This window comes from Pseudophryne corroboree, chromosome 3, assembly GCF_028390025.1.
Source record: "Pseudophryne corroboree isolate aPseCor3 chromosome 3, aPseCor3.hap2, whole genome shotgun sequence".
NCBI lineage: Eukaryota > Metazoa > Chordata > Amphibia > Anura > Myobatrachidae > Pseudophryne > Pseudophryne corroboree.
Window position 1 is genome coordinate 228,363,194 of NC_086446.1, and position 26,975 is coordinate 228,390,168.

Here is a 26,975-nt window from a genome sequence, read left to right on the forward strand (position 1 = left end):
AGCTGTGCAACTTACTTTCCATGGAAGCATTTGGGAATTGTGCTGAACTTTCTCCTTCGGTCTTTGATCAGACTCGATTTCTTGCTGACTATGTGGTAGAGTTTTTCCCCTTTCTCTGCGATCATCACATAGGCATCTCTCTCCATCCCCAGCTTCAAACCTGCAGTGGCAGACAACGTAATGTTAGATTAAAAAAGCATGTTACGTACAACTTAGATTGCTAGCTCTTATGGCAAGAGTTGCCTTTGAATGTATTAAAGGAATAACACATTCAATGTAAAACAATGGTTTATTTTGTTCTAAATGTATTTGCACCAATTCTGAGGAAGCCACATGACCAAGATGAGTCATAGAATGTACAGTACTAGAATACTGCTCTATTCACGTAAGTATGGCAGATCACATGAATGACTTTCTTGGACATGTAGTTAATACAATGCACAATGTATAAATAGAATCAGCAGCAAAACTGAGATATAGGTAACAATGTACAAACTGAGCATCTTTACCATAAACAAAAAAACACTATGCTGCTACACCCCTATTAGATTGAAATGTCACCATTATCAACTTTCATAATTACAACTTAAAATTGGCAACAAGTTTTGAGTCACAAAAATATACCATCAGGACAGAAATCACCCCCAAGTTTTGCTCCCTAGACAAATAGAGAGACAAATAGAGAGCTGATCAGATGTGAAAGAAACTCGGACTTGGCTCATTACATCTAATGTGAAGCATACTGCACTATCAAGTCACACTTGGAACAATGCTTAAAAAACAAATACAGAAGAGTAAATGATGTACACTCACATGTAGGAAATAATTAGAGAAATGCAGGGAAATGAGAGTGTAACATAATGTTGGCTATGGTTCGTAAGTGGAAGGTTAAACTTATTTCTACAGAGATGTATCCAAAGAGGCGGGTGTGCACCCTGAATTACACCAGTTGATTAAGCTCATCAGCCTGAGTGAAGAAAGAAAGAAACAGTGTGGGTCCATACTCTACAGTATACACACAACATGCTCAACAGAAACAGTTTGTGTTCATGGACCACTAGTATGCCCTCACCGATTACAGACTTAGAGAACATAGATTGTGGTCTTTAGTTCTTCACAGGTCATTAACCTGGTATTGATCAAGTGGGTAACAAGGAACAAGCACTAGATGTCACCAGAGTAAGCCAATCCTTTCATTTAATTTCTGCAAAGCAGTTTATTTCTGACGTTCTATAATGAGGCTAGGGATGGGACACACTCTGCCCTTCAGAATCTGGAGGAAGCTCTTTACACCCAGCTAATAAACCAGAACTTGGCTAATCAGTTAAATAAATGAGAGCTCATCTCTAGTGACACTTATGCTCAACAACAGTCAACACTTATATCAACACTTCTGTGATGTTGAGAATAATAATTTTCAGATTTTAGGTGCGAAAAATATATACCATTAATGTTATCTTCTAGATGTATGATTCCATCAATAGTCTGGAACTTAGTACATGAGAATGAAGCCTTTAATTGTAAGTTTTGTCTACAGTATATACTGTATATACTGCAGGGTGGACAGGACATACAGGTATCCTGTCTGTATGTAGTCAAAATACAGGTGTTTCCCACCTGTAGTGTGATATCACGCAGAATAACTCACATTCCTAATGTCGCCACTTACAGTGATAACTAATGTGACTGTATAAGGAGCTTTATAGAGAGCATGGAGCCTTGGAAACTACAGTAGGTAACATGCAAATAATCCGGAATAAACATTATAGTATATATTAATTGCCATTTATTGCAATAACATGATTTGTGTGTTTGCATCATTTGTGGATTGCTTACCAGTTGTGGCATCTATTATATAACAATGTTTATGCTAGCACTAGGTCTGGCAGTCCCTGTACATAGAGTTATAAAATTCAGTTTTCTCAGAGGTTAAAAGAATGTCATGTAGCAGCGCCTGAGTGATCAGAAAGCCAAAGGAAACTGAGCGATCAGCAGGAACCATACTGTCACATTTCAAAACATTTGCAGACTAGAAACTGAGAAGAACGCTGTAGCACATTGCTCCCATGCACATATGAAGATACTTACATTGTAATAAGTCAGCTGCTTTCCTCATGGGCTTCGCTCCTTTTGTTCTTCAAACAACATTCCCAGCCCAGTGCACTAACCCATTTCTTTACAGAACATCTGGACTTGTTTCCAGTCAACAGCCCTCTAGATTGTGTATGTGTGTATATAGACATAACCTAAACAGTTGTAAGTCCCTTATATATTTATTAGTGTACCAACATATTACGTTGCACTTTAGACTTATACAATTTTGCACTAAGGGGTCTATGTAGTTTGCCTTGGAGAAAGAGTCAGTGGACAGAGATGAAGTACCAGCCAATCACCTCGTTGTGTTTGTGCAGAAATTAGCCAGTGGAGAAGTTGCCCATGGCAACCAAGCAGCATAGAGGTAAGATTTATCAAGTGCATTCTATAAAATTATAAGTAGCAGCTGATTGGTTGCCATAAGACTCTTCTCCACTAGCTCTCCTCTCCACTCTTATCACTGCTTCATATATCTCCCCCAGAGACCGCTAAGTCTCTCTTCCATCTTGTTCTCCCCCAGCACACCCAACTCACTCCCTTTTCTCCATACACTGGATACTGTACCATGAAGTATTGCATAAATATCATCCACTACAGAACAATGTATGCTCCTGCTAACATCAGCAAGTTGCCATGCCCCTGCTATCTGGCCTACCCAGTCTGTTTTATTATTTTAATGCTTGGCACTACGAAATGTATTATTATTATTATTTTGGGGGGGGGGGGGCGGGGGGGGGAATCAATTGTTTAGTGCGCATGCAAGTAATGGCGACCCAACAGGCGATATTCAATTGTTCTGCAGATGAGCACAAATGCTGCGGGTTTAGACGCGTAAAATGGCTGCAAAGTGCTGGGTACGCTGAGAATGGGCGCGCAAAAGCCCAACCTCAGGAGCAGAAATGGACACCTGCTAAATTTGCACTTATCAGCACAAACAACTGAATAGCTCCCTTCACTTTAGACGGGAGCTGCGGGCACCAAAAACAATTGAAATCCTCCCTTTATATTTTTCATGGACCACGCTGTGTACACTTTGTGGCACCTTATAAATAAAAGCGTAAGAATCTAACTATCCCAATTTTTCTTTCAATTCAGAGGATCATAAACGGGGTATATAGCGGGTATGCAGTCAAGTTGCCGGCAGTTGGGATCCCGGCGGTCAGGATACCGATGCCAGGATCCTGACTGCTGACAATTATGACAGACGGAATCCCAGCTACCAGGAGCTGTTCCACGACACCCATAGAGTGGGTATAGAACCTGTGGCGAGTGCAGTGTGCCACTGTGCCCGCAAGGGGACTCTTTGCACTCGCACTGCTGCTGGTAAAATGACAATTGGGATGCCGTTGTCTGTATACTGACGGCCAGCATCCCGATCATCAGTAAATCCTGATTCAATATAGAGAAACAAATATAAAGACACACAGAAACACACACTTGCCTACTTTATTGTCTCCTCTCTAGGAGAAGCCCTGGAGAGGAGATGCAGCAAGCCACTTCAGGAGGCGGAGTCGGACGGTCACGTCAGTAGAATCCCCCCCTCCCCCACCAAGATGGGAAAATGTTTGCGATTTGTGACTGATGCAATACACGTTTTTTAGCCCACCTCCTTCACACTGTCACTGTGATTGCAGTAATTCTATCCCCATCCTGCCCACTTCACTAGGAAGCGGACGTGATGCGGGAAAGCGACCTAACCTTCTGTGGCTGTGGGGGATTACTGCAAAATCGGGAGTCTCCTGCAGCTTTTGGGACGGTAGGCAAGTATGATACACATGACTGATAACTCTGTAATAACAAGTACCTAACCTTTACCCCGCAGCTTGGTGTCATTGTGGTGCCCTTTATTACCTATCACCATTTATGCTGGAACCAGCTCCCAATCTAATTAAACCTTTTCCCTTTACAAGACATGTAATTGACATCCACTAACAAGTCTAGGCCTCAATGTAATCACTGAAACTAGAGACAAAGGGACAATATATGAAGAGCACATTAATAGAATATTTGCTTCTAACTGGGTCAGCTGCATTTACAAGAAAGCTATCTGAAACAGAAATCTCACATAGTCAGGACGAGGTAACGACACCTTATTTTATCGGTCTGTCAATGAGTTTTCAATATTTGTGAGACGCTGACAGTAACAGACAACACCAGGAACAGTACTGCGATATTAAAGCACGTCTATGTTTAAATAAATGCTGGTACTCCCAATAGGTCTGATTTGGAGCAAGTCTGCGGGCGGAGGACCCTATTAAGTAAAGATTGCAAACTCTGCTTTTTAGCAGAAATTGCAATCCTTTTTGTTCGCATGATGGGGGCCGCACATCACAGGGCAAGGCCGCCCGGCATGCTATCAGCTGCAGAGAATGCGAGTGCATGTGCATGCATCATCATCGTATTTTTTGTGGTTGGATCGCGAGTTGCAATCCAACCTGAATAGGGTCCGGATATTGCAGTTCCCAGAAATTTGCATGCATCTCTGTTGTAGCTAAATGGGCATAACTAGATCCAACAGAGGGTTTGCACATAAGATAGGTTTAGTGAGGGCATGTAGATGTAATTGCCAGCTATGCTGAATTGCGCACATGCAGAGGTACATCTGTTTTGTGACCTCTTTTCCACTTATAATAGGCCTCTGAAAGTTCATCTAAACCTAAAATAAAAGGACAGCGAACATGACATGGCGTCTTGTAACATACGTCAATATTTGCATGCCTTGAAAGAACTTGACCTTTTTGATATTCAGGGGCAGATGTACTAAGTCTTAGAGAGAGTTAAGTAGAGAGAGATAAACTCAAGGTGGGTACACACTGATAGATATATCTGCAGATCAATTGATCTGCAGATATATCTATGGACGGATCGGGCAGTGTGTTCAGCATACACACTGCACGATCCGTCGGGGACTGACGTAATGAACTGGGCGGGCGTGTACACACGCACGCCCAGTTCAGCTGTCAATCACCACCGGACGCCGCAGCATGTGTACGGGCGGTCGGCCGACCGCCCCGTACACACACAGCGACGCGCCAATATATCAGTAGATATATTGGCCGTCGGCTGTGCTGCGCGGCTGACGCGATACGTCTGTGAACGACGGAGTTCACAGACGTATTGGCCGTACACACTGGCCGACGGTCCCGCGATATATCGGCCGTTCAAGAGAACGGACGATATATCGACCAGTGTGTACGGGCCTTAACAATCAGCTCCTGTAATTTTTCAAACACAGCCTGCAACATGGCAGTTAGGAGCCGATTGGTTATTACTTTCTCTCTCTCCAAGGCTTGGTACATCTGCCCCTTTATATGCTATGTAACGGAGTGAAAGCTATTGTTCTCCAATTTCAGCTATACTGCATAACAATACCTCAGACAAGGGAGTGTCCTCATTTCATTAGGCAAACAAAATTGTAGATGTAGAATTTTTTGAAAAATAAAGTTTTAGCATAATGCCCGTTTATTAAGGTTTTATATTTTGCCCCCCTCCTAACATCACACAGTGGTGCACTCACTTGTTCTTCATGTCTTCATGCACTCTCTAACACTATCATCTGAATGGTATGTCTAACCACTTCATTATAGGCTTTACATCACATCAGGTCACGTGATCACCCGCAGCGCCTGCTCTTGAACAAAACATCAGACCATAATGGAATTCAAAAAATCCCTCAATCTACGTGATCCTTATCTGGAAAAAAAAAAATGTTGACTCCTGTCAAACACTTCACAAAGTGTGACATATATTAGTCTCAAGACTTCAGATAAATGAATTTACAGTATAAGCTATATTTTCCCATCATTGTTCTCATAGTGGAAACAAGAATGTAATGAAAATATTAGCTAGCATATGTAAATAATATTTTGGCAAAGGACATTTCTGGCAGGAATTGCAAATGTCTGTCTCTGATCCATGTTCTCTTCATCTGTGACCTGTTATAAACAATTACTTAATAGACAGCGGCGCAAGGTAAATATGAGCTCAGTGAGATTCCATCCTTTAACTGAACTAATAATGAAGGCTTGGATGATGTCATTCATTTATCCAATCAACATGTAAGCCTGTACAGTGTGCAAAGTTGAGGGAGATGCTGTTGCAAGAATTACTGGGGGGAAGGGGGGGCTTGTTTGTTTTTTAATCATTAGCACAATTAGAATTCATATTATATTATATTACATTAATACAAGTGGGGCTCTGCAGGAGGGCGAAGCCTACTCATACTTACCACCTATCCAGTTGACTTTAGTACAAAATGAATAACATTGTGGGCAAGTAAAAATACAACAATTGCCGACGCTCCAACGGGTAGGATGGAGATTGCTGGTGATCTCCAATTTTTAAAAGTTGCCATTGATGCTCAATAAGATTAGGATTTGAGCTTTGACTAGGCCACTTCAGGACATTAACTCGTGATGTTATGCTACTCCAGTATTGCTTTTGCTGTATGGGTCAATGTTAGGCTGAAAGGTAATATTCCTAGTCTAAGCGCTCTTCTAGACTATCTCAGGTTTTCCTCCAGAATTCACTGTACTTTAGACCGTTCATTTTACCCTCTATTTTTGTGAGCTTTCCATTCCCTACTGCAGAGAATATCCCAATAACATGATGCTGCCACCAACATGCGCCACTGTAGGAATGCGTTTTCACTGTGATACGCAGCAGTGCAGTTCACGCCAAGCATAGCACTTGGAACTGTAGCTGAAGAGTTCAAATTTGGTCTCGTCAGACCATAGAACCTTCCTCCACATGGTCATGTCTACCACATGTGTTAGGCTAGGTACACACTTGGCGCTATGCACCCGATATATTGTTTGACCCGGCAGATCATCCAGTGTGTATTCACTATATCATTAACGATGCGCACTCCCATGGGTCGGTAATGATGTACAATATCTTTCGTTCTCACCATGAAATCTAAAGATATTGTACAAGACGGCATGCACTTGGATGTGGGAGCATGCCATCACTGAAGAGAAGCAAACGATATCGTTCAGTGTGTATGAACGATACTGTTTGCGTGGGGGGGAACTTGCATGATGTTACATCTGATGTGCTATCAGTAAGTGTGTTCCCAGCCACAGGGCAAACTATAGATGGGCCTTGATGAAAGATTGCATCACCAATTACTTTCTTCTTAACCACCCTCTCATACAACCTACAATATATTTATGAAAAGTGTGCTATTATTGTCCCATGCACAGTAATTCCCATCTAGTAACAGAAGACTGTAACTACTTTAGAGTAGCCATTGGCCTCTCTTACTACAGCGTTTCTCACCCAACCAATTTTGGAGGACAGTATGTTTATGGCACATTCATAGTAGTTCCATATTTTCTCTTGTGAAGAAAGTTTATTACTTCAGGGGAAATCTAACATGGTTATATATCAAGGGTGTGAATTCCAATGAAATCACTTATTTTTAGGCTTTTGTGTGTAGGGATAATTAGTTTTGAGAAATGGTCAGATTACTTTTTTTGGAGGCGGGGCAGGGAAGATCATTATACTCTGTGTTTATTAGTGGGAATACATTTAAATTGAATAAATCATGGATCCAAGTTGTTGCACAGCAAAATGCAAAACAAAAACAAGGTAAATCACTATCTTTTATAGCCACTCGTAAAAAGGTCTTCAGTGATATACACAAATCAAAATTATGTACCATAAATCCATTGTGTTTGAGAAAAACATTCAAGGACCAGAGTGGCATCAACTGAAGTGGACTTATTATATAACACACAGTTCACACCTACAACATTTTCAAACAGCGTGGGGCACAAAATAAAAAACAAAGTACTCTAAAGGGGCAGACTGGATGGGCCAAGTGGTTCTTATCTGCCGTCAAATTGTATGGGCGGTATTCAAATGATATATCACACCCAATCTCCTTTCTAAAGTGATCCCGGTTATCGCGCATATTGTGCCCATAGTAATTGGGTTCAGCTGCGTAAAGGGTTGGGCTCCCTCGCTACTCAGGGGGTAGTGAGCTGAAATGATAATACCACGCTTGTCAGCAGAAACAGAATGGTTGTGGATGGGGGTGAAAAGAACTGAATACCGCTCTATGTTTCTTCATAAAACAAAAAAAGCAATAAATGGTGTAGGGAGCTGTGAAATGCAAAACAACCAATGCTTTATTAACTATAATCTAACAATTTATAGTACTGCATCATAATATTAGCTGAACTTATTTATGTCCCATCGCAGGGAACCAGGTGATGGCGGTCAACCAGGCAGTGAAAACATACAATTCTTCATTTTATTCTAGGTCTGCAGACTGTGACTTTGCTCACAAGATTTTAAAACACACACTGACAAGAGGAACATCCCTAACCTCAAGGGCTGACTTCAATAGTTCATAACGCAATTCTGGAAACTAGACCTTTACATGGCTTACATAGCAATTACTCACTTTTATTAATGAGTTTGAAAATAAGTATTTTTCGGACCATAAGACGCACCTGACCATAAGACGCACCTCGTTTTTAGAGTAGGAAAACTGGAAAAAAAATATTCTAAACCAAATAGTGTAATAAAATATTTAATATTTAATAAACTATAACAGAATAGCCCTGCCTCCCTAGTTTTCACCGACCTCTAAGAGATATTTCCAGTTCTGTGTGATTTATCAGACTCCTACAAGGATTCTGTACAGTGCAGCCTTCTGTCAGAGCCAGCATACACAGACACACACATCAGAGCCAGCATACACATAGACACACACACACACACACACATATAGACAGTACCAGTGGTTCCCAGTTTCCAGGCTCTCAGCTAACGCTGCCCGCAGTGCACTCCTGAGGAAGTGGGGGGAACCGGGGGAGTCACATGATGCCTGCTCTGCTGCTGGGCTCTGAGATGCGGGCGCTCTGCTGATGACGGTGCAGCAGCAGTATCCAGGACCCAGCGCTACCCGCTACCTGCAACCTCCATCTGTGCTGACTCTTATTCGCTCCATAAGACGCACATACTTTTTCCCCCACATTTTTTGGGAGAAAAAGTGTGTCTTATGGTCCGAAAAATACGGTAAATTGAGTGATTTGGGATCTCATCTGTAAGCTGGGTGGCTGAGTAAGCACAATATGAACATGGTGTTTGTGAATACACTTATCTCATAACTGGGAATATAATTACTATACCCACTGCTCAATCTTAAAACTCTCCCCACACAATTTATTGCAATGTACAACTCCACCCTGGTCATCAGTCTATTATTTGAAGCTTTCACAACTCCACCCTGGTCTTCAGTCTATTATTTGAAGCTTTCTATGTGTTCCCTGCATCATTGGCTATTGAACTGATGTCTCTGAAAGACACAACTGCAGGAAAATCTTAATGAAGAGGAAACATACAAAGGGCAGGCACTGATTACTGGCAAATAGAATTATTGGACAATTACATTAGCTCACTACAAGCAAAGGGTCAGCTTTTAGTGAGTCCTATAGACAAAGAGGAAATAATGTATGCTACCGAATTTAGGATAATTCAGTTCCTCCTCCGAGTTTATAATTAACTCGACGTCTCCACTTTACACAACTCACAAAGTGCTAATTACATGCAGATTTCCATTTCAACTCATAGAATCCACTGTCCACAATAATCTGCATTGTTCGGACATTGCAGGAACTGTTTTATGTGACAATACCCTCTGCACCTGCTTGTCGCAGGGTCTTACTGTACTTTAGAAAGAATAAGAAAGTAAACAAGAGTTCTAAAGATTGTAGCAGATCATATAATTAGTGATTATATAATAAAAGTTGTTTTGTTTGTACATCACTGTGCCAAAAGAAGCAAAATAAAGTATACTAGTACAACATTAAATGGGTCACTAGCTACTGCAGTTTTTGGAATTGCAGTTTTTTTCCTCTGTCTTCCCCACTTTACCATCTCTGCCCCACCCCATCTGTTTCTCTCATCTTTGCCCATGTCTGTCTCTCGCAACTCTGTCCCTCCCTTCCATCTGCCCCCCTCCCGCCACTTTCATCTCTATCCACCTCCACCCCCACCCCCCTCGTATCCCTCGCTCTCTGATATCTTTCCTATTCCCAGCAGCAAAGGGTGAGAGGGGGATTACTGGTGGACTACCTTGTGCTGAGACAACTCAGGGAACAGTCCTGTGCATCCAAACAGCCCAGGGGGGAAAAGTGAGGATGTGTCCGTCTGTCAGACAGCCAGTGAGAGCTGTTAGGGGTGGAGAAAGACGGGTCCTCCCTCCAACTTCATACTGCTCCTGTGCTAGACTGACACAGTACTCAATTATGTAAGTATATTCACTAAAACTTTGTAGTATTACACACAGAGAGGAAAACAAAAATAAACCCTGGCTATATCACATTTCATGCTATAGGCATCTTGACGTGGTTGGCTGTATATAGCTAAGCACCCTCTGTATGCACAAATGCCCCCTGTATAGCAAATGAGAGGAGGGTTTTTTTCCACTTTTACTTATAGCTAGGAACTGGATTATGCTGTTTATGTGCAGTCACACACCACAAATCACAGGACAACTCAATCTGTCCAAACTGGTTATTCAATAAGGGCACAGTACAGAACTTCCTAAACGTAAACAAACTGGCTCCTGGCTGTAGGAAATATAGGGAACTCAAGGGGAGGATTCCTCATCGAGTGACCCCTGATCTAAACTAAACTGAGATGTAGCTTTGTCCAAATGTAATAACACAGCTACTACAGGTCAGACACCACTGTCTGGTGCATTTATATATCAGAGCTGATAAACAAAGTCATCTTATACCACAACTGCTGGTATTATATCCTTGAGACAAGGTCAGCGCAGCTTGAGGAGCAATTCTGAGACAATTTAAAGTGTAATGTGGCAGAAAGAAGTATATCTCAGTAATACTTCTAATGCCCAGGGTAGAGGTCCACTTAATAAGCGTTTTGACTATTTTAATTAGTCTAGAGGTCCACTTAATAAGCGTTTTGACTATTTTAATTAGTCAATACAATCTTAGACTGCTTATTTCCATCTCATAATAAATTAATAATAATTTTTTCTGATTAATAAAGGCAGTGTTTCCTGCATGCTCCATATAAAATGAAACGAGTCAGGCAGCAGGGCAGCAACTAATTACTTACACAGGGTTTAATTTTCCAGCGAGCAACAGTAGAAAGTCGAAGCACATCAGACGTTGTACCAGCAGATTACAATTTGTTCCCTTTCTTATGTATCACAACATTAATTATGCATCCCCACTTCAATCAATAAACATTAGGAATTGCAGCCAGTGTAATGAAAGGTTCTGCAGATCCTGAGGTCCAGTGCAAATTACTGATGCTGCAAAAATAATTCCACCTTAAACTTCTGTGGTAAACTTCAACCGGTTATTCCATAGCAAAATCACATTGCAGGCACTCAGCTTAGACACTTTTATACCCCTTTAATACCCCTTTTACACTCGCAGAAAAATCCCGGGATATTGCACGTGAACGCGCATCATCCCGGGATTCTTCTCAGTGTAAATGGGTACAGGGACAATTTCCCGGGACGAGCATCCCGGGATTTCATCCCAGGTCAAAAGCAGGGTTGGTCCCGGGACCGTCCCGGGAAGCTGGGTAGTGTGAAAGGGTCCGTCCCGGGATTCACTATCCCGGGACTGTTAAAAGGACTCGGATTGGAGCTTTCTTGGGCTCAGAAAAGCTGATGTCATCTTTTCTGAGCCCAAGGCCATTTCTAATGACATACTAATGCATTTGCAGGGATATCCCGGGATCAGTGTAAATGGGGCTGTCCCGGGTCGATCCCAGGTCTTAGTCCAGTGTGAAAGGGGTCAGTCCCGGGAAGGCATCCTGGGACGCATCCCGGGAAGCAACCCGGGAGTGACCCGGGAGTGCGAGTGTAAAAGTGGTATTACACTCGCAGGAAAATCCCGGGATATTGCACGTGAACGCGCATCATCCCGGGATTCTTCTCAGTGTAAATGGGTACATGGACAATTTCCCGGGACGAGCATCCCGGGATTTCATCCCAGGTCAAAAGCAGGGTTGAACCCGGGACCGTCCCGGGAAGCTGTGTAGTGTAAAAGGGTCCGTCCCGGGATTCACTATCCCGGGACTGTTAAAAGGACTTGGATTGGAGCTTTCTTGGGCTCAGAAAAGCTGATGTCATCTTTTCTGAGCCCAAGGCCATTTCTAATGACATACTAATGCATTTGCAGGGATATCCCGGGATCAGTGTAAATGGGGCTGTCCCGGGTCGATCCCAGGTCTTAATGCAGTGTGAAAGGGGTCAGTCCCGGGAATGCATCCCGGGATGCATCCCGGGAAGCATCCCGGGAGTGCGAGTGTAAAAGTGGTATAAGGGGTCTATACATCATCCCTTTATTTCTACAGAAGTAGAAGATTACAATTTTCACCTACTTTAGTAGAAATGAAGTTTCAGGGCCATTCATTATGAAGGTAACGAGGCGTTATCACAGACGCCTGCTCACCTTGTAGTCCAGATTTGGCCTGTTGTCCCCATACACTAGCATGGGGAACCAAAATGCATCAAGAACCAAAAATTTTACATTTTCGGAGTTTAACTGCAGAAACTTTCATCATCTTCAGATGACGTTTGTTCCTGCATCCCAACTATTTCTTATAGGGAAAAAGGGCCAGGGATGCAAAAGGGATCCCTCTGCTCTTGTTTGTCTGCTTTTGCCGGAAGTTGCGAATGCGTAAACACAAGTTTATGCAGTCATGGTAGCACTAAGTTTCATTGCTACTAAAATAGCAATGAAAGGAATCGTGAGGACAGTTGATCTTCGGATCAGCTATCTCCGCAACTGAGCAATGTTGAATTGCTCCAGTGTTTTGTATCCACCGCTGCTACTTGCAGCGAGCTGCATATTTAATTATCAGGGGCCACACCGCCCCTAATAATTCACATGATGGATAGGCCCCAAAGTCTTTCAATAAATGTATAGTTATTCTTCAAGACCTAAAAGATAACATGACCTGAATTATGCATGCATATGTCAAATAGTGCATGTCTCTTCAATGATTTGTTGATGATCTGTCTAATATAACAAACTTACTTTCTCGCTGTTCCCGTTCTTTCAAGACGGCGTCCATCCACTTCTGTTTGTCTTCTGCAGTCTTAGCCATACAGACAAACCACTTGTTTTTCGCTGTGTTATGAATCTTCCATCCATTAGTGACAGTGTACCCATTGCTATGATAGTCAGCTACAAAGAAAAGAGGCAATGCTAGGAGTCAGTGTTCACGATTTAAAGAATCCCGCCAACATATACAACGAAGTGCACAAGTGTACGATATAATGCGTTTCCTACCTTTTCCCCACCTGGAGAGTTGCTCAGGACACATTACCAATTAATTCAATGTCAAGAAGTAAATGTAAAGGCTGAACAATTGCAATAAGGAAATTAGGCAATTACCATTCAGGCCTACTCTCTGCCACACAATGAGCAATGTATAATGTATAATGTCTATATGAATACAGCATGTATAAAGCGCACAGAGCATGTAAGGTTTATAATAAATGACTTATTACTTGTACTAGTACGTATTTAGTTTTCAGTTGTCACATTTTGCCTGGTACCCAAAAATAGGCAATTTTTTTTCAAAATTCAAGAAAAGGTTTGGATGAAAAAATCAAACAATCAAAGCAGAATATACACAATACAGCCTTATTCTGGACCAGCATAACAGAACAGGGATGAACAGCTAGTATTGTCTTTCTGTCGGCCTGATGCCTTCACAACTCTATGGTGTCGCAAGTGAGCAATTATCAGCAGACTGTACATGCGTTGTGGCCACAGTGCACACGCACCTAGCTACCTTTGCAATGCCACTCGCAGCGGGGAATCAAACGCAAAGTTATTGACAAGAAGATGCAGTTTACGGTTTTCATGGCGTGTCTCTGCGATCTCATATGCATAAAATATGGCGCCAGCGTCACAGCTCTCAGGGAGTCTATATTCGGAGTACACAGTTGCTGATGAGCATGTTGTGATGGCTTCAATGGGCATCTCTGTTCACTTGCGTTGCCTCGCAGTTCTGTCACTGAAAAAGATCGCTGCTGTGTTGACATTGTGACTACATCTGAATCAGGCCCTGTGTAATGTTTAAATGCCTGATCCTGACAATTGTTCTCCTGAACAACCTCTTGCAACTACAAGACAATGCATGGTTCATGCTTATCTATTGTAATCATTTTCAGTGTAGCGCTCTCCCTTCATTAACAAAGAAAGAGTAAAATGTTGCTCTGACGTAAAACCACCAGGAATCTATTGTCACCTCTCTGGCAATCCTAGAGTATGTTGGTGAATTATGGGAAAATAGGCAGTGCCGACTTCTAGCAGAAAAGAAGAGGCATTTGGAGGACTTAACGGAGTACGCTACCCCATCAGGGATAGATGTTTTATTTACTTCCACACCTCCCAATAAAACATGACAAGAAAACATCTCCATTTACAGAGAGGCTCGGGCAGGTGGATCCACACAAGGACAGATGGCAAGATAATTACACAATGTGATCTCTTTACCTGTCAGATGTTTGATGATTTAAGGGTTGATGTAAAAAGCAGTACTTCGGTTGCATGAGATTTAATGGGTGATTGCAGCAAACACTTTCAGGTCAGTTGCTGTGTAGACCATTAGGTGGCTATATGGTTTCACGCAGCATTTTTGAAATATGTGTTCTGGAATATTACCTATCTTACCACTGTCTCTGTAGATTGGTGCTAATTAAAGGAGTAACCAAAATACACTGTTACTCAGTTACTGACATTTAGTTTGAACTCTGACCTCCCCCTCCCACGAGCGTCAGATAGAGGTATTTCAAATTACATATTTTATACTAAAAAGAAAGAAGCAGTGAATTTCCCTACCTGTCCCATCTTCCACATTCTCTACCTCCATGACTTCTGTATTGATCCGCCCTCGGAAAATGTACAAAGAGCCATTAATAGATTTGGTCCTTTTCGTGGACTTCTTCCCAGCGACCCTGGAAAGATAATTAGGGCAAGAGTTACATCCTTTAGCAGCTCATTAGAGCTGCACATGAAGCTAAAATGTACAAATCATTTCATATGCAATTCACATATTTTAGAATTTAGTTATTAAAATGACTGCAAGCATCTTGCTATTCTAGCTAAGCAAAGGAAAAAAATCCAGTGGATATGCCCCCCTACTGGATAGTAAAACTAGTATGCGGAGGATGGTGTAATGCATTGCTTTACATAAAAGCTGCATTTTAGGTATTACAGATGTGTCAGCATGCACGGATCCACAAATTGCACCAAACAGCCATATTTTGGAAGCCGTGGACTTTGCGCATTCTGTATGTACCGAATATGCGTCATAGTCGTATCACTAATGCAACAAAGTACATTACACAAGTACCCTGGACACTGGTGCAGGCATTGCATGCAGCTGCTGTGTGCAACTCAGAGTACAACTCAGACTCCAAACTGAGTAAAAAAGGAAAAAGAATAAGGAACTTTTCGAGTGAGCCACACCATGTGTCACAGCATGCAGCACTGTGCTTAATCTGCGACTTTATACCAATTTTGCTGCAGAAAAAATAGTAATCCTAAATGCCCAGGACATTATAAGCGACGTTAGATGTAGCTATGATGTGAATTAAATGCTGCATTCCAAAATAAGTAAGATGGTCCAGGGATCAGGGCTGGATTATAGTCGGGGCGATAGGGGCGGTTGTAATGGGGCCCCCACACACTATCAAAACTATCACAAATACTATATTAATGGAGGGCAGGATAGCACTGTGTTGCTTGCACTGCAGTTAGTTTTTTCAGCGGCTCACAGTCAGTGTGTCCCGACAGTCTCCTCCCCCTCACCAGCAGCAGCTGCGGCGGCCTGTGAAGGAAGGCAGAGGACAGGTCCACAGCACACCGCACCTCCCAGCACTCTCGGGCTGCTGAAGCGGGGAATTTGATCTGCTGGCCACAAGATGGCGGTCCTTTGGAGAAAGACAGGGTGTGACTTCTGCCCGAAACCCTCTTCTCTCTGACTCATGTCCCAAACCACCTTCTCTCTCAAGAAAAGGAAAGAAATGTGGACATTATATATATATATATATATATATATATATATATAGATAGAGAGAGAGAGAGAGAGAGAGAGAGAGCGAGAGAGAGAGAGACAGTAGAAGGAGAGTGGTGGCATGTGTGTATATATACCAGTTTGTTGCCCAGGGACCCCTCAAACCTTAATCCAGCCCTGCCAGGGATCACGATCCGTAATGTAGCATATACATCGCACCACATGGAGCAAAAAGCATAGGTGTATGAGGAGGCATACTGTATGTATGCCTCTGTCACTATTATAGGTCCAGTTAAGCTAAGCACAGTAATAAAGATGTATACTGTAGCTCACAAAGTTTAACTGTTTTTACCTGGATTTTCTCTTGCAATAGACAAGCAAATTGTCAAATAGGAAGAACATCCGTTCCTGGATATTACCGGCTGATATTTTGAGAAGCGTTCCCTGTAGCAGGAGCTGGGTACAAATGTCAGTCAGATTAGACCCCTGCAGGACAAAAATACTAAATTAATTTTAGATCACAAGCACTTTGGGGTGTTCCCAACTAAAATTGTACATTAATGGTTCTGGGAGTATTTATTCAATAGACCAAATCCAGCAGTTAAAAGGAAAGCCATTTTTATGCTCTAATACAGGCATGTCCAAACTGCGGCCCTCCAGCTGTTGAGAAACTACACATCCTAGCATGCCCTGACACACCTTTAGCATTCTTTGACAGCAAAACTGTGTCAGGGCATGCTGGGATATGTAGTTTCACAACAGCTGGAGGGCCGCAGTTTGGACATGCCTGCTCTAATACATATGCTCTAATACTATAGGGAGCTAATTATACTGGATAGTCCATTTTGAAGTGCATGTAATAATTTGGATTTCAGCAGGATCATACATGTAATACTCTTATGGACATTTGCCATGTATTAAGCAGAGTGCAGGAGGGCTTTCTATTTAATAAGTACTTAGAACATGCTGAGAGCAGGAAACATTGCACCTCAGCACTCAGAGCTGTTTCAGATTTCAAAATAGTCTGTTTGGCATCAAGTTTAATTAACTGGAGAATCTCAGCAGCCGCAGGTCAAAAGAAACAATATTTTGGACAACAGAGAGCTCTGTGCATTTACTTCCATGGAGCATAGTTGCTTAGAATCTATAAGACTTCTCCTAAAAGATCTACCAACTCTTCTCCGTAACAAATATGCCTAACCCAGGGGAATTTTAACAACTGAGGGCCCCATGGGTATCCTTTAACAACCTTTGCCCAAGGAATATGTAGCTTCTGGAGATGACAGCCAAGACTTTTGCACTGATGCCAGACTCTTTTCTATGTTCTCATATTTCCAAATATATCCCCTTCACGGCCACGTGCACCACACACCCTGCACTCGTTATATAGATACAGTACACCACTGGCCTATCACAATAAATTAAAGCACTGATTTTTAGGCTGGAGAAATTCGACACAGAGATTGGTATGACCTATGCGGTCTTTCAAGACAATGCATTTTCAGTCACCTGCCCTCAGTCTTCGCAAGCCAAAACTACTCAGATTGGCTGTCAGTACCCCTCTGCCGGGTCCAGAAAGTCTGTGCCGGACGACGCAGAGCCTGGGCTCGACATGCCTACAAAACGGGGAGACACTCCCCCTTTTTGTAGCACAGTCTCGGCTGTATGTCAATCAATGCCGCAGCTAAGGGGGGGGGGACCATCGGATTTGTATATAAACAATTGGGTTAGCGCACAAATCCATATCAGGCCCATAATACATTCCCTTTACTGCATATTTCCTTTCTCTACCATCATATTTAGTGGGAGTTTGAGAATAATAAAAGGCAGCACTCTTTCATAATCAAACTTGCCAACTGTACTGGAATGTCTGGGAGACACCTAAAATGGTGGGAGATCCACAACAGAGTATGGCAATCTCCTGAAGTGGGGGGTGATTCCCCTGCTTTACTACAGAGTATGGCAATCTCCCTATAGCAGGGCAGGAGAAGTGGTGGGTGGAAACAACACAAAAAAAAAAATATATATATATATATATATTTATTTATTTTATTATTATTATTATTATTATTATTATTATTTTTAAAGCTATAGTCTTGTGCTGGAGAGCAGGATTTTGCTGTAGAAAACTCTTTCCTGGTGATGTTTATTTACCAGGAAGAGATGTACTACAAGGAAATGGCCTAGTTGTTATTTTCACAATATCATTGAAATGTTTATATTTTAAAAGTGGGCAAATACACTCATAATGCAAGCTATTTTTCAATGAAAACACAATTTTCACATTAAACCGACTCTAAAGAATGAAGAATGACCCAGCTACACAGACCATTCTATTTTTCTGTAAAATGGTTTGTCTAAAGAGAAAACCTACTGCAAATAGTTTTAGCTTCAGACTATGCCAGTAAGGAAGTAAAAACACATGTACATTGAAGTCATATAATTTCCATGTATTACAGACCACTGGGAATGTTAATGCTTTTAATTTTAAATGTAAAGAGCATATTAGACCCTTACAAGTTTGGGTTCAATAGAACTGTAAAATGACAATTACAAACAAGATGCTGTGTTTCCTGTTATGCGCTGGGAATTACAATCCTAACCTTCAAATGTCGCTGAGGCATTTGAACATTCCATCTGTGAAACCCATCAGTTTTGTTTTCAAATGTATTTAACAAAGTGACACCAGAAGCCCCTGTAATGATAGAACTGTTTCCCCGCATAACCCAAATATTGCAGAACGTCTGTGTAGTATCTACTATTGATGACCTATGCATTGGATATTTGCTTTCTATGACAAAGCTTTCAATGTGTGGCATATTAAATGCAAATTACTTTTATCTAATAACACTTTCCAAAATATATTTCAGAGTTAGTGGTTCACCTCTTGTTCTGTATGCTGAATGTAATGCTCAGTGCGGGGAACTGCAGAATATTAATACTCTTAAGTACTGTATGATGCATGAAATTCTCACTATCTCTGCTTTATTATTATTTATTACCAGTTATTTATGTAGCACACACATATTCCACAGCGCTGTACAGAGATTATTTTGCCCATTCACATCAGTCCCTGCCCCAGTGGAGCTTATAATCTATATTCCCTATCACATGTACACACAGATACATTCACGCTAGGGTTAATTTTGTTGTGAGCCAATTAACCTACCAGTATATTTTTGGATTGTGGGGGGAAACCAGAGTATCCAGAGGAAACCCATGCAAGTACGGGGAGAATATACAAACTCGGCACAGTTATGGCCATTGTGGGAATCGAACCCATGACCTCAGTGTTGTGAGGCAGTAATGCTAACCATTACACCATCCATACTGCTTATATTGTATACTCGGAGAACTGCACAGAATTACTAAATTTTGTTCTGTATACTGCATGTAATGCACAGCATCTGTCATTATGCTTTGCATGTGAATAACTGATGACTATAACATCTTTTGTTCAGTATGCTGCATGCACTTCTCGGTATCTGCCATTATACTGTGTGTGTGGGGAAGTGCACAGTATTACTTGTCTTGTTGGGAAAGCTGACTATTGACTATAGGGGGTAAATTTACTAAGATGGGAGTTCTATTTAAGATGGGATGTTGCCCATAGCAACCAATCAGATTCCAGGTATTATCTTCTAGAAGGTGCTAGATAAATGAGAAGTAGATTCTGATTGGTTGCTATGGGCAACATCCCATCTTAAATAGAACTCCCATCTTAGTAAATGTACCCTAAATCTCAGTCTCTGTTCTTTAATGTATTGTGTGCCTGCTGCAGATGGACAAACCCAGAGTTTCTCAAACTCCACCCCTACAGTCCAGGATTTAAGGATATTCGTGCTTGATCAAAAGTGACCAGTGGCGGCTCCAGAGGAGTGGCTGCAGGTAAGTTCAAATTTCAAATAGGGGAGCCACACCAACTGTCACCAGCTGCCATTTCAAATGGACTCATTGGCAGTTGGTGTGGCTCACCTATTTGAATTTTGAACTGAGCTTCAGCCCCACCTCTGGAGAACCCCTGAAGGTGACTTATACCTCTTTCACATTGCAGTAGCAGGTCACACCCGGGACTTCTACACGGGTCCTTCCAGGGTGCGACCCGCTTGAGACCTCTTTCAAATTGGCAACGTGTGCGGAGACGTGTGTGGAGGCAGTGCCTGGACAACAGATCCTCTCCAAGTGCTGCCTGTCCCTATATCACCGCCTCTTCCGATAGTGTGAATAGGTCTCGGGTTACATTGAACTGGCAGCCCGTTCACACTGCACTTCAACCCTGGAATAATGCTGCTTTATTCCCGGGTTGAAATACTGGGTCAAAATTCTAACACCCCTTTCACACCGCACCTCGGCCCGTGTCGCACTGGCAATATTCCAGGTTATTTGTGCAATGTGAAAGGAGTATTAGTTAGTATCTCAGTCAATTTGCTTTAACCATCTGAACTCAAGCAAGGATATCCTTAAAACCTGGACTGTAGCGGTGGAGTTTGCCGATCTGCATTTCTGTTATCCATAAATTGAATTTGGTAAATCATATCTTAGCTTTACCTCCCATCCTTCTATGTGAGATTGTAATTGTTCCAGTGCCTCCAATTTCTCCATCTGTCTCTTTGTCTCATTGATATTTGTACATACAGTCTTCATAGCCTGCAGGGCACAGTTAACTGCTTGGTGGTCAGGGTGCTTAGCTGGTGTTCTCTTCGTCAGCTCCTGAGGGAGGAAAAACATTTTATTACCAATTAGAATTTACAAGAAAATAATTCAGAAGCGGCTTGTGTGCAGGTGGTGTTAGGAAATGCCATCTTAATGCTAATTCAGCCACTGGGGGCACTGATTTCTGTCAGGCAATCAGTATGCCACTTCCACTAGGGTAAATAAATGCAACTATACAAATAAATTGTGTTCTGCATGCAGGACAGAATGTGTTATGGCTTCTGGGCTTCCTGTTTTGACTACAAGAGTTCATAACTCAAAACCTATATTCTCCTGGATTCCTGAATAACAAATAAATATGTGCTCTCAATAACTTTTACAGGATTTAGCACCATAATGGGAGATGGATACATTTTTTGTAAGTAGAATGGCGTGACGATTTTTTCATCCCAAAACCATGGGAGATGTAACTTAGGCCAGATAATTTACCAAACATGACAGAAGAATAAAATGACAATAAACAGCGTAGAGCAAACTTCCCTGACAGTGGGGCTCAGTTGGAGTTCATCCAGTGATCACGATTCATCTATCTCTATCTTTTCAATTTGAGTATTTCTTTATTGTGTGAATTTGTGACGGTTAAAACTTCTCACCAAGCAGATGTTTATAAATAAATGAAGATGGAATCATAATACAATGTACACAGAGAAAAATAATACAAGACACATTTAAAGCAGATAAAATAATAAAATAGATTGCTGAGAGTTAAGGGCCCCATACACTAGAATGATAATGCTCCGATTTCATCCGATTCCAACCTTTCGGGCCGATAAATCGGATGAAAAGCGGCAAATCAGATGTGTTTTACATCCGATCCGATGCACAGTCAAGTGAGCATCGGATCGGAGCCCCTAGGTTGTTGGTGCTGCACTCATGCTATATCGGAATAGGATGGGAAAAAAGTGTGTTTTTTGTGCATGTGATGTATCGCACAAGTTTGACTGGCAATCTCCAGAACACTCCCAGCCCCCCTAGCCCTGTAATCCAGCCCATCAGATATATCTTATGGTACAATTGTATGCCATACAATATATCACATGCAATTTATCAAGGCTTCATCAATCGCATGTAATATCTATTATGCAAAATTAGCACAAAAGTACCAAATCATATAGGATCGCTCCCGGGAAAGTCCCGGGGGAGTTCAAGGGAAATTGCATCCGACTTCAGCCTCAGATATATCGTTGTAGTGCCCTTTAATCAAGCAACAAATCAGCTATGAGACTGTCTGTGGTGGGGCTCATTCTCACTGCTTGTTCCCATCTAACCCATCGCATGCTGATGCCAGTTGCCATATGGTGTCCATGGAGGGTTTACTGAATAGTTGCTCAGTAACACATACTGACTAGCCAGAAAGTGAGCAACGCCAATGTAACAACAAGCTGTAATTGGTCTGTGGTGGCCATGAGAAATACACTGCTGGATTTGTGTACAGTGACAAAAGTACAAATAACTGGTATGTTCACACAGAGTAAATATACCCAGTTTCTGTTCCTTTTAAGTGGAAAGCCACACTACAGCAGAAATTTCAGAGCAAAAAAACACACACAAAAAAACAAACATAAAATAGAGTCTAGAAACTGCATAAAGGGATGTTGCAAAGAAATTACACAATCCCCACACCACAACCTCTCATGTCATCCAGTACATGTACATCTACTGGTTGTGTAGATGCATCTTTAAGAAGATATGAGGCATACACAATGAATATGAAGTCCATAAATCACCAAGCAGTTTGCAGTATAGTACAAGGAGGAGAAAATAACAGCATGCAGCAAGGCTATATGTACATAATCTAGATTGCATTCTACACCCATGACAAAGTTAGCCTGTGTGGTGAAATGTACGACAGATGGCTGTTGCACAGTTCCGTTTTGCCTCTTGGCAAATCCAGCTGTAGATGTAGAAATGTACATTTAAGGTTGGTGGACACTAGTGCATTGTCACATGTAAATATACACATGGAGTAAAATGTATAATTTGTATATTGCAAGTGATTGCGGATGTGCTACGCTGATCTCCAATAACATGGTTCTGCTCAGAGAGAAATAAAATAATACAGAACATGATAAAAGGCAACTGGTAATATGCACTGACTTAATTTTAAACAAAATGAAAATAAGATTTTAAACCTACCGGTAAATCTTTTTATCGTAGTCCGTAGAGGATGCTGGGACTCCGTAAGGACCATGGGGATAGAGGGCTCCGCAGGAGACATGGGCAATTTAAGAAAGACTTTGGGTGTGCACTGGCTCCTCCCTCTATGCCCCTCCTCCAGACCTCAGTTATACCCCTTTTACACTCGCAGGAAAATCCCGGGATATTGCACGTGAACGCGCATCATCCCGGGATTCTTCTCAGTGTAAATGGGTACATGGACAATTTCCCGGGACGAGCATCCCGGGATTTCATCCCAGGTCAAAAGCAGGGTTGAACCCGGGACCGTCCCGGGAAGCTGTGTAGTGTGAAAGGGTCCGTCCCGGGATTCACTATCCCGGGACTGTTAAAAGGACTTGGATTGGAGCTTTCTTGGGCTCAGAAAAGCTGATGTCATCTTTTCTGAGCCCAAGGCCATTTCTAATGACATACTAATGCATTTGCAGGGATATCCCGGGATCAGTGTAAATGGGGCTGTCCCGGGTCGATCCCAGGTCTTAATGCAGTGTGAAAGGGGTCAGTCCCGGGTATGCATCCCGGGAAGCATCCCGGGAGTGACCCGGGAGTGCGAGTGTAAAAGTGGTATTAGAGAAACTGTGCCCAGAGGAGATGGACAGTACGAAGAAAGGATTTTTGTTAATCCAAGGGCAAGATTCATACCAGCCACACCAATCACAACGTATAACTTGTGATATACTACCCAGTTAACAGTATGAAAAATAAAATAGCATCAGTCCAAGACAGATGAAACTATAACATAACCCTTATGTAAGCAATAACTATATGCAAGTCTTGCAGAAGTAGTCCGCACTTGGGACGGGCGCCCAGCATCCTCTACGGACTACAAGAAAAAGATTTACCGGTAGGTTTAAAATCTTATTTTCTCTAACGTCCTAGAGGATGCTGGGACTCCGTAAGGACCATGGGGATTATACCAAAGCTCCCAAACGGGCGGGAGAGTGCAGATGACTCTGCAGCACCGATTGAGCAAACAGGAGGTCCTCCTCAGCCAGGGTATGAAACGTATAGAACTTTGCAAAGGTGTTTGACCCCGACCAAGTAGCAGCTCGGCATAGCTGTAGTGCCGAGACCCCTCGGGCAGCCGCCCAAGAAGAGCCCACCTTCCTAGTGGAATGGGCCTTAACCGATTTCGGTAACGGCAATCCTGCCGTAGAATGTGTCTGCTGAATCGTGTTACAGATCCAGCGAGCAATAGTCTGCTTTGAAGCAGGTCCGCCAACTTTGTTGGCTGCATACAGGACAAACAGTGCATCTTTTTTTCTGATCCTAGCCGTTCTGGCCACTTAAATTTTCAAAGCCCTGACCACATCAAGGGACTCGGAATCCTCCAAGTCACGTGTAGCCACAGGCACGACAATAGGTTGGTTCATATGAAAGGATGAGACCACCTTAGGCAGGAATTGAGGACGGGTCCGCAATTCCGCTCTATCCATATGGAAAACCAGATAGGGGCTTTTATGTGATAAAGCCGCCAATTCCGAAACTCGCCTAGCCAAAGCCAAGGCTAACATGACCACCTTCCAGGTGAGATATTTCAACTCCACTGTCTTAAGTGGTTCAAACCAATGTGACTTAAGGAAACTTAACACCACGTTAAGGTCCCAAGGCGCCACCGGAAGTACAAAAGGAGGCTGAATATGCAGTACTCCCTTCACAAAAGTCTGTACTTCAGGTAATGAGGCCATTTCCTTTTGAAAAAAAATGGATAAGGCCGAAATCTGAACTGTTAATGGAGCCTAATTTTAGGCCCAAATTCACTCCAGTTTGTAGGAAGTGAAGAAAAACGGCCCAGGTGGAATTCTTCCGTAGGAGCATTCCTGGCCTCACACCAAGAAACATATTTTCGCCATATTCGGTGATAATGTTTAGACGTCACGTCCTTCCTAGCCTTTATTAGCGTAGGAATGACCTCATCCGGAATACCCTTTTCCGCTAGGATCCGGCGTTCAACCACCATGCCGTCAAACGCAGCCGCGGTAAGTCTTGGAACAGACAGGGACCTTGTTGTAACAGGTCCTGCCTTAGAGGAAGAGGCCACGGATTTCTTGCAGATCCGGATACCAGGTCCTTCGTGGCCAATCTGGAACAATGAGAATTGTTCTCACTCCTCTTTTTCTCATTATCCTCAAACCTTGGGTATGAAAGGAAGAGGAGGAAACACATATACCGACTGGAACAACCCCGGTGTCACTAGAGCGTCCACAGCTACCGCCTGAGGGTCCCTTGACCTGGCGCAATACCTTTGTAGCTTTTTATTGAGAAGGGATGCCATCATGTCTATTTGGGGTAGTCCCCACCGACTTGCAATCTGCGCGAAGACTTCCTGATGAAGTCCCCACTCTCCCGGATGCAGATCGTGTCTGCTGAGGAAGTCTACTTCCCAGTTGTCCACTCCCGGAATGAACACTGCTGACAGAGCGCTTACATGATTCTCCGCCCAGCGAAGAACTCTGGTGGCTTCCGCCATTGCCACTCTGCTCCTTGTGCCGCCTTGGCGGTTTACATGAGCTACTGCGGTAATGTTGTCTGACTGGATCAGAACTGGTCGATTGCGAAGTAAGATCTCCGCTTGACGTAGGGCGTTGTATATGGCCCTTAGTTCCAGGATGTCGATATGAAGACTAGTCTCTTGACTTGACCAAAGTCCTTGGAAATTTCTTTCCTGTGTGACCGCTCCCCAACCTCGGAGGCTCGCGTCCGTGGTCACTAGGATCCAGTCCTGAATGCCGAACCTGCGGCCCTCTAGAAGGTGAGCACTGTTTTGCCACCACAGGAGAGATACTCTGGCCCTGGGGAACAGGGTGATCCGCTGATGCAACTGCAGATCCGACCCAGGCCATTTGTCCAATAGGTCCCATTGGAAGGCCCTTGCATGGAATCTGCCTTATGGACTGGCTTCGTATGTTGCCACCATCTTTCCCAGAACCTGAGTGCAATGATGTACTGACACTTGTTTTGGTTTCAACAAGTTCATGACTAGAGTCATGAGTTCCTGCGCTTTTTCCTTCGGAAGAAAAACCCTATTTTTGGTCTGTGTCCAGAATCATTCCCAAGAAGGGCAGACGAGTTGTAGGATTCATCCACGACTTTGGAATATTGAGAATCCAGCCGTGTCGCTGTAACACATTCCGTGAAAGTGATAAGCTGCTCAGCAACTTCTCCCGTGATATCGCTTTTATGAGGAGATCGTCCAAGTACTGGATAATTGTGACACCCTGCTTGCGCAGGAGCACCATCATTTCCGCCAGTACCTTGGTGAAAATTCTCGGGGTCGTGGAAAGCCCAAACGGCAACGTCTGAAATTGGTAATGACAATCCTGTACCGCAAATCTCAGGTACGCCTGATGAGGAGGATATATGGGGACATGCAGGTATGCATCCTGTATGTCCAGAGATACCAAAAAATATCCCCCTTCTAGGCTGGCGATTACCGCCCTGAGTGATTCCATCTTGAACTTGAACCGTTTAAAGTAAAGGTTCAGGGATTTAAAATTTAAAATGGGTCTGACCGAACCGTCGGGTTTCGGAACCACAAACAGAGTTGAGTAGTACCCCTGCCCTCTTTGAAGCAGGGGAACCTCTACCACCACTTGTTGCAGACACAATTTGTGAATCGCATGTAACACTATCTCCCTTTCCAGGGGTTGTTTCGGAAGGGCGGATTTGAAAAACCGGCGAGGAGGTACTTCTTCGAAATCCAGCCTGTAACCCTGGGAAACAATTTCTATTGCCCATGGATCCACCTGTGAGTGGACCCAGACATGGCTGAACAGTCGAAGACGTGCCCCCACAGGAGCTGACTCCCTCAGGGGGGCCCCAGCGTCATGCAGTGGATTTAGCAGAGGACGGGGAGGACTTCTGTTCCTGGGAACTAGCTGTGTTGTGCAGCTTTTTCCCTCTGCCCTTACCTCTGGCAAGAAAGGACGATCCACGCGCTCTCTTGCTTTTATTGGAACGAA

At 42.9% G+C, this 26,975-nt stretch overlaps 1 protein-coding gene across 3 annotated transcripts in view; it reads right to left on the reverse strand.

Moving 5' to 3' along the window:
* The window catches only part of PREX1 (phosphatidylinositol-3,4,5-trisphosphate dependent Rac exchange factor 1), a 454,902-nt gene that overhangs the window by 181,210 nt on the left and 246,717 nt on the right, over positions 1 to 26,975 (reverse strand). For all 3 annotated transcript variants that reach the window (XM_063958866.1, XM_063958867.1, XM_063958868.1), the window contains 5 exons: positions 20,674 to 20,835; positions 16,478 to 16,611; positions 14,949 to 15,064; positions 13,134 to 13,283; positions 16 to 160 (listed from right to left, as the gene is read on the reverse strand). In XM_063958866.1, the coding sequence (XP_063814936.1) occupies positions 16 to 160; positions 13,134 to 13,283; positions 14,949 to 15,064; positions 16,478 to 16,611; positions 20,674 to 20,835 (707 nt within the window). The remainder of the gene's footprint in view (positions 1 to 15; positions 161 to 13,133; positions 13,284 to 14,948; positions 15,065 to 16,477; positions 16,612 to 20,673; positions 20,836 to 26,975) is intronic.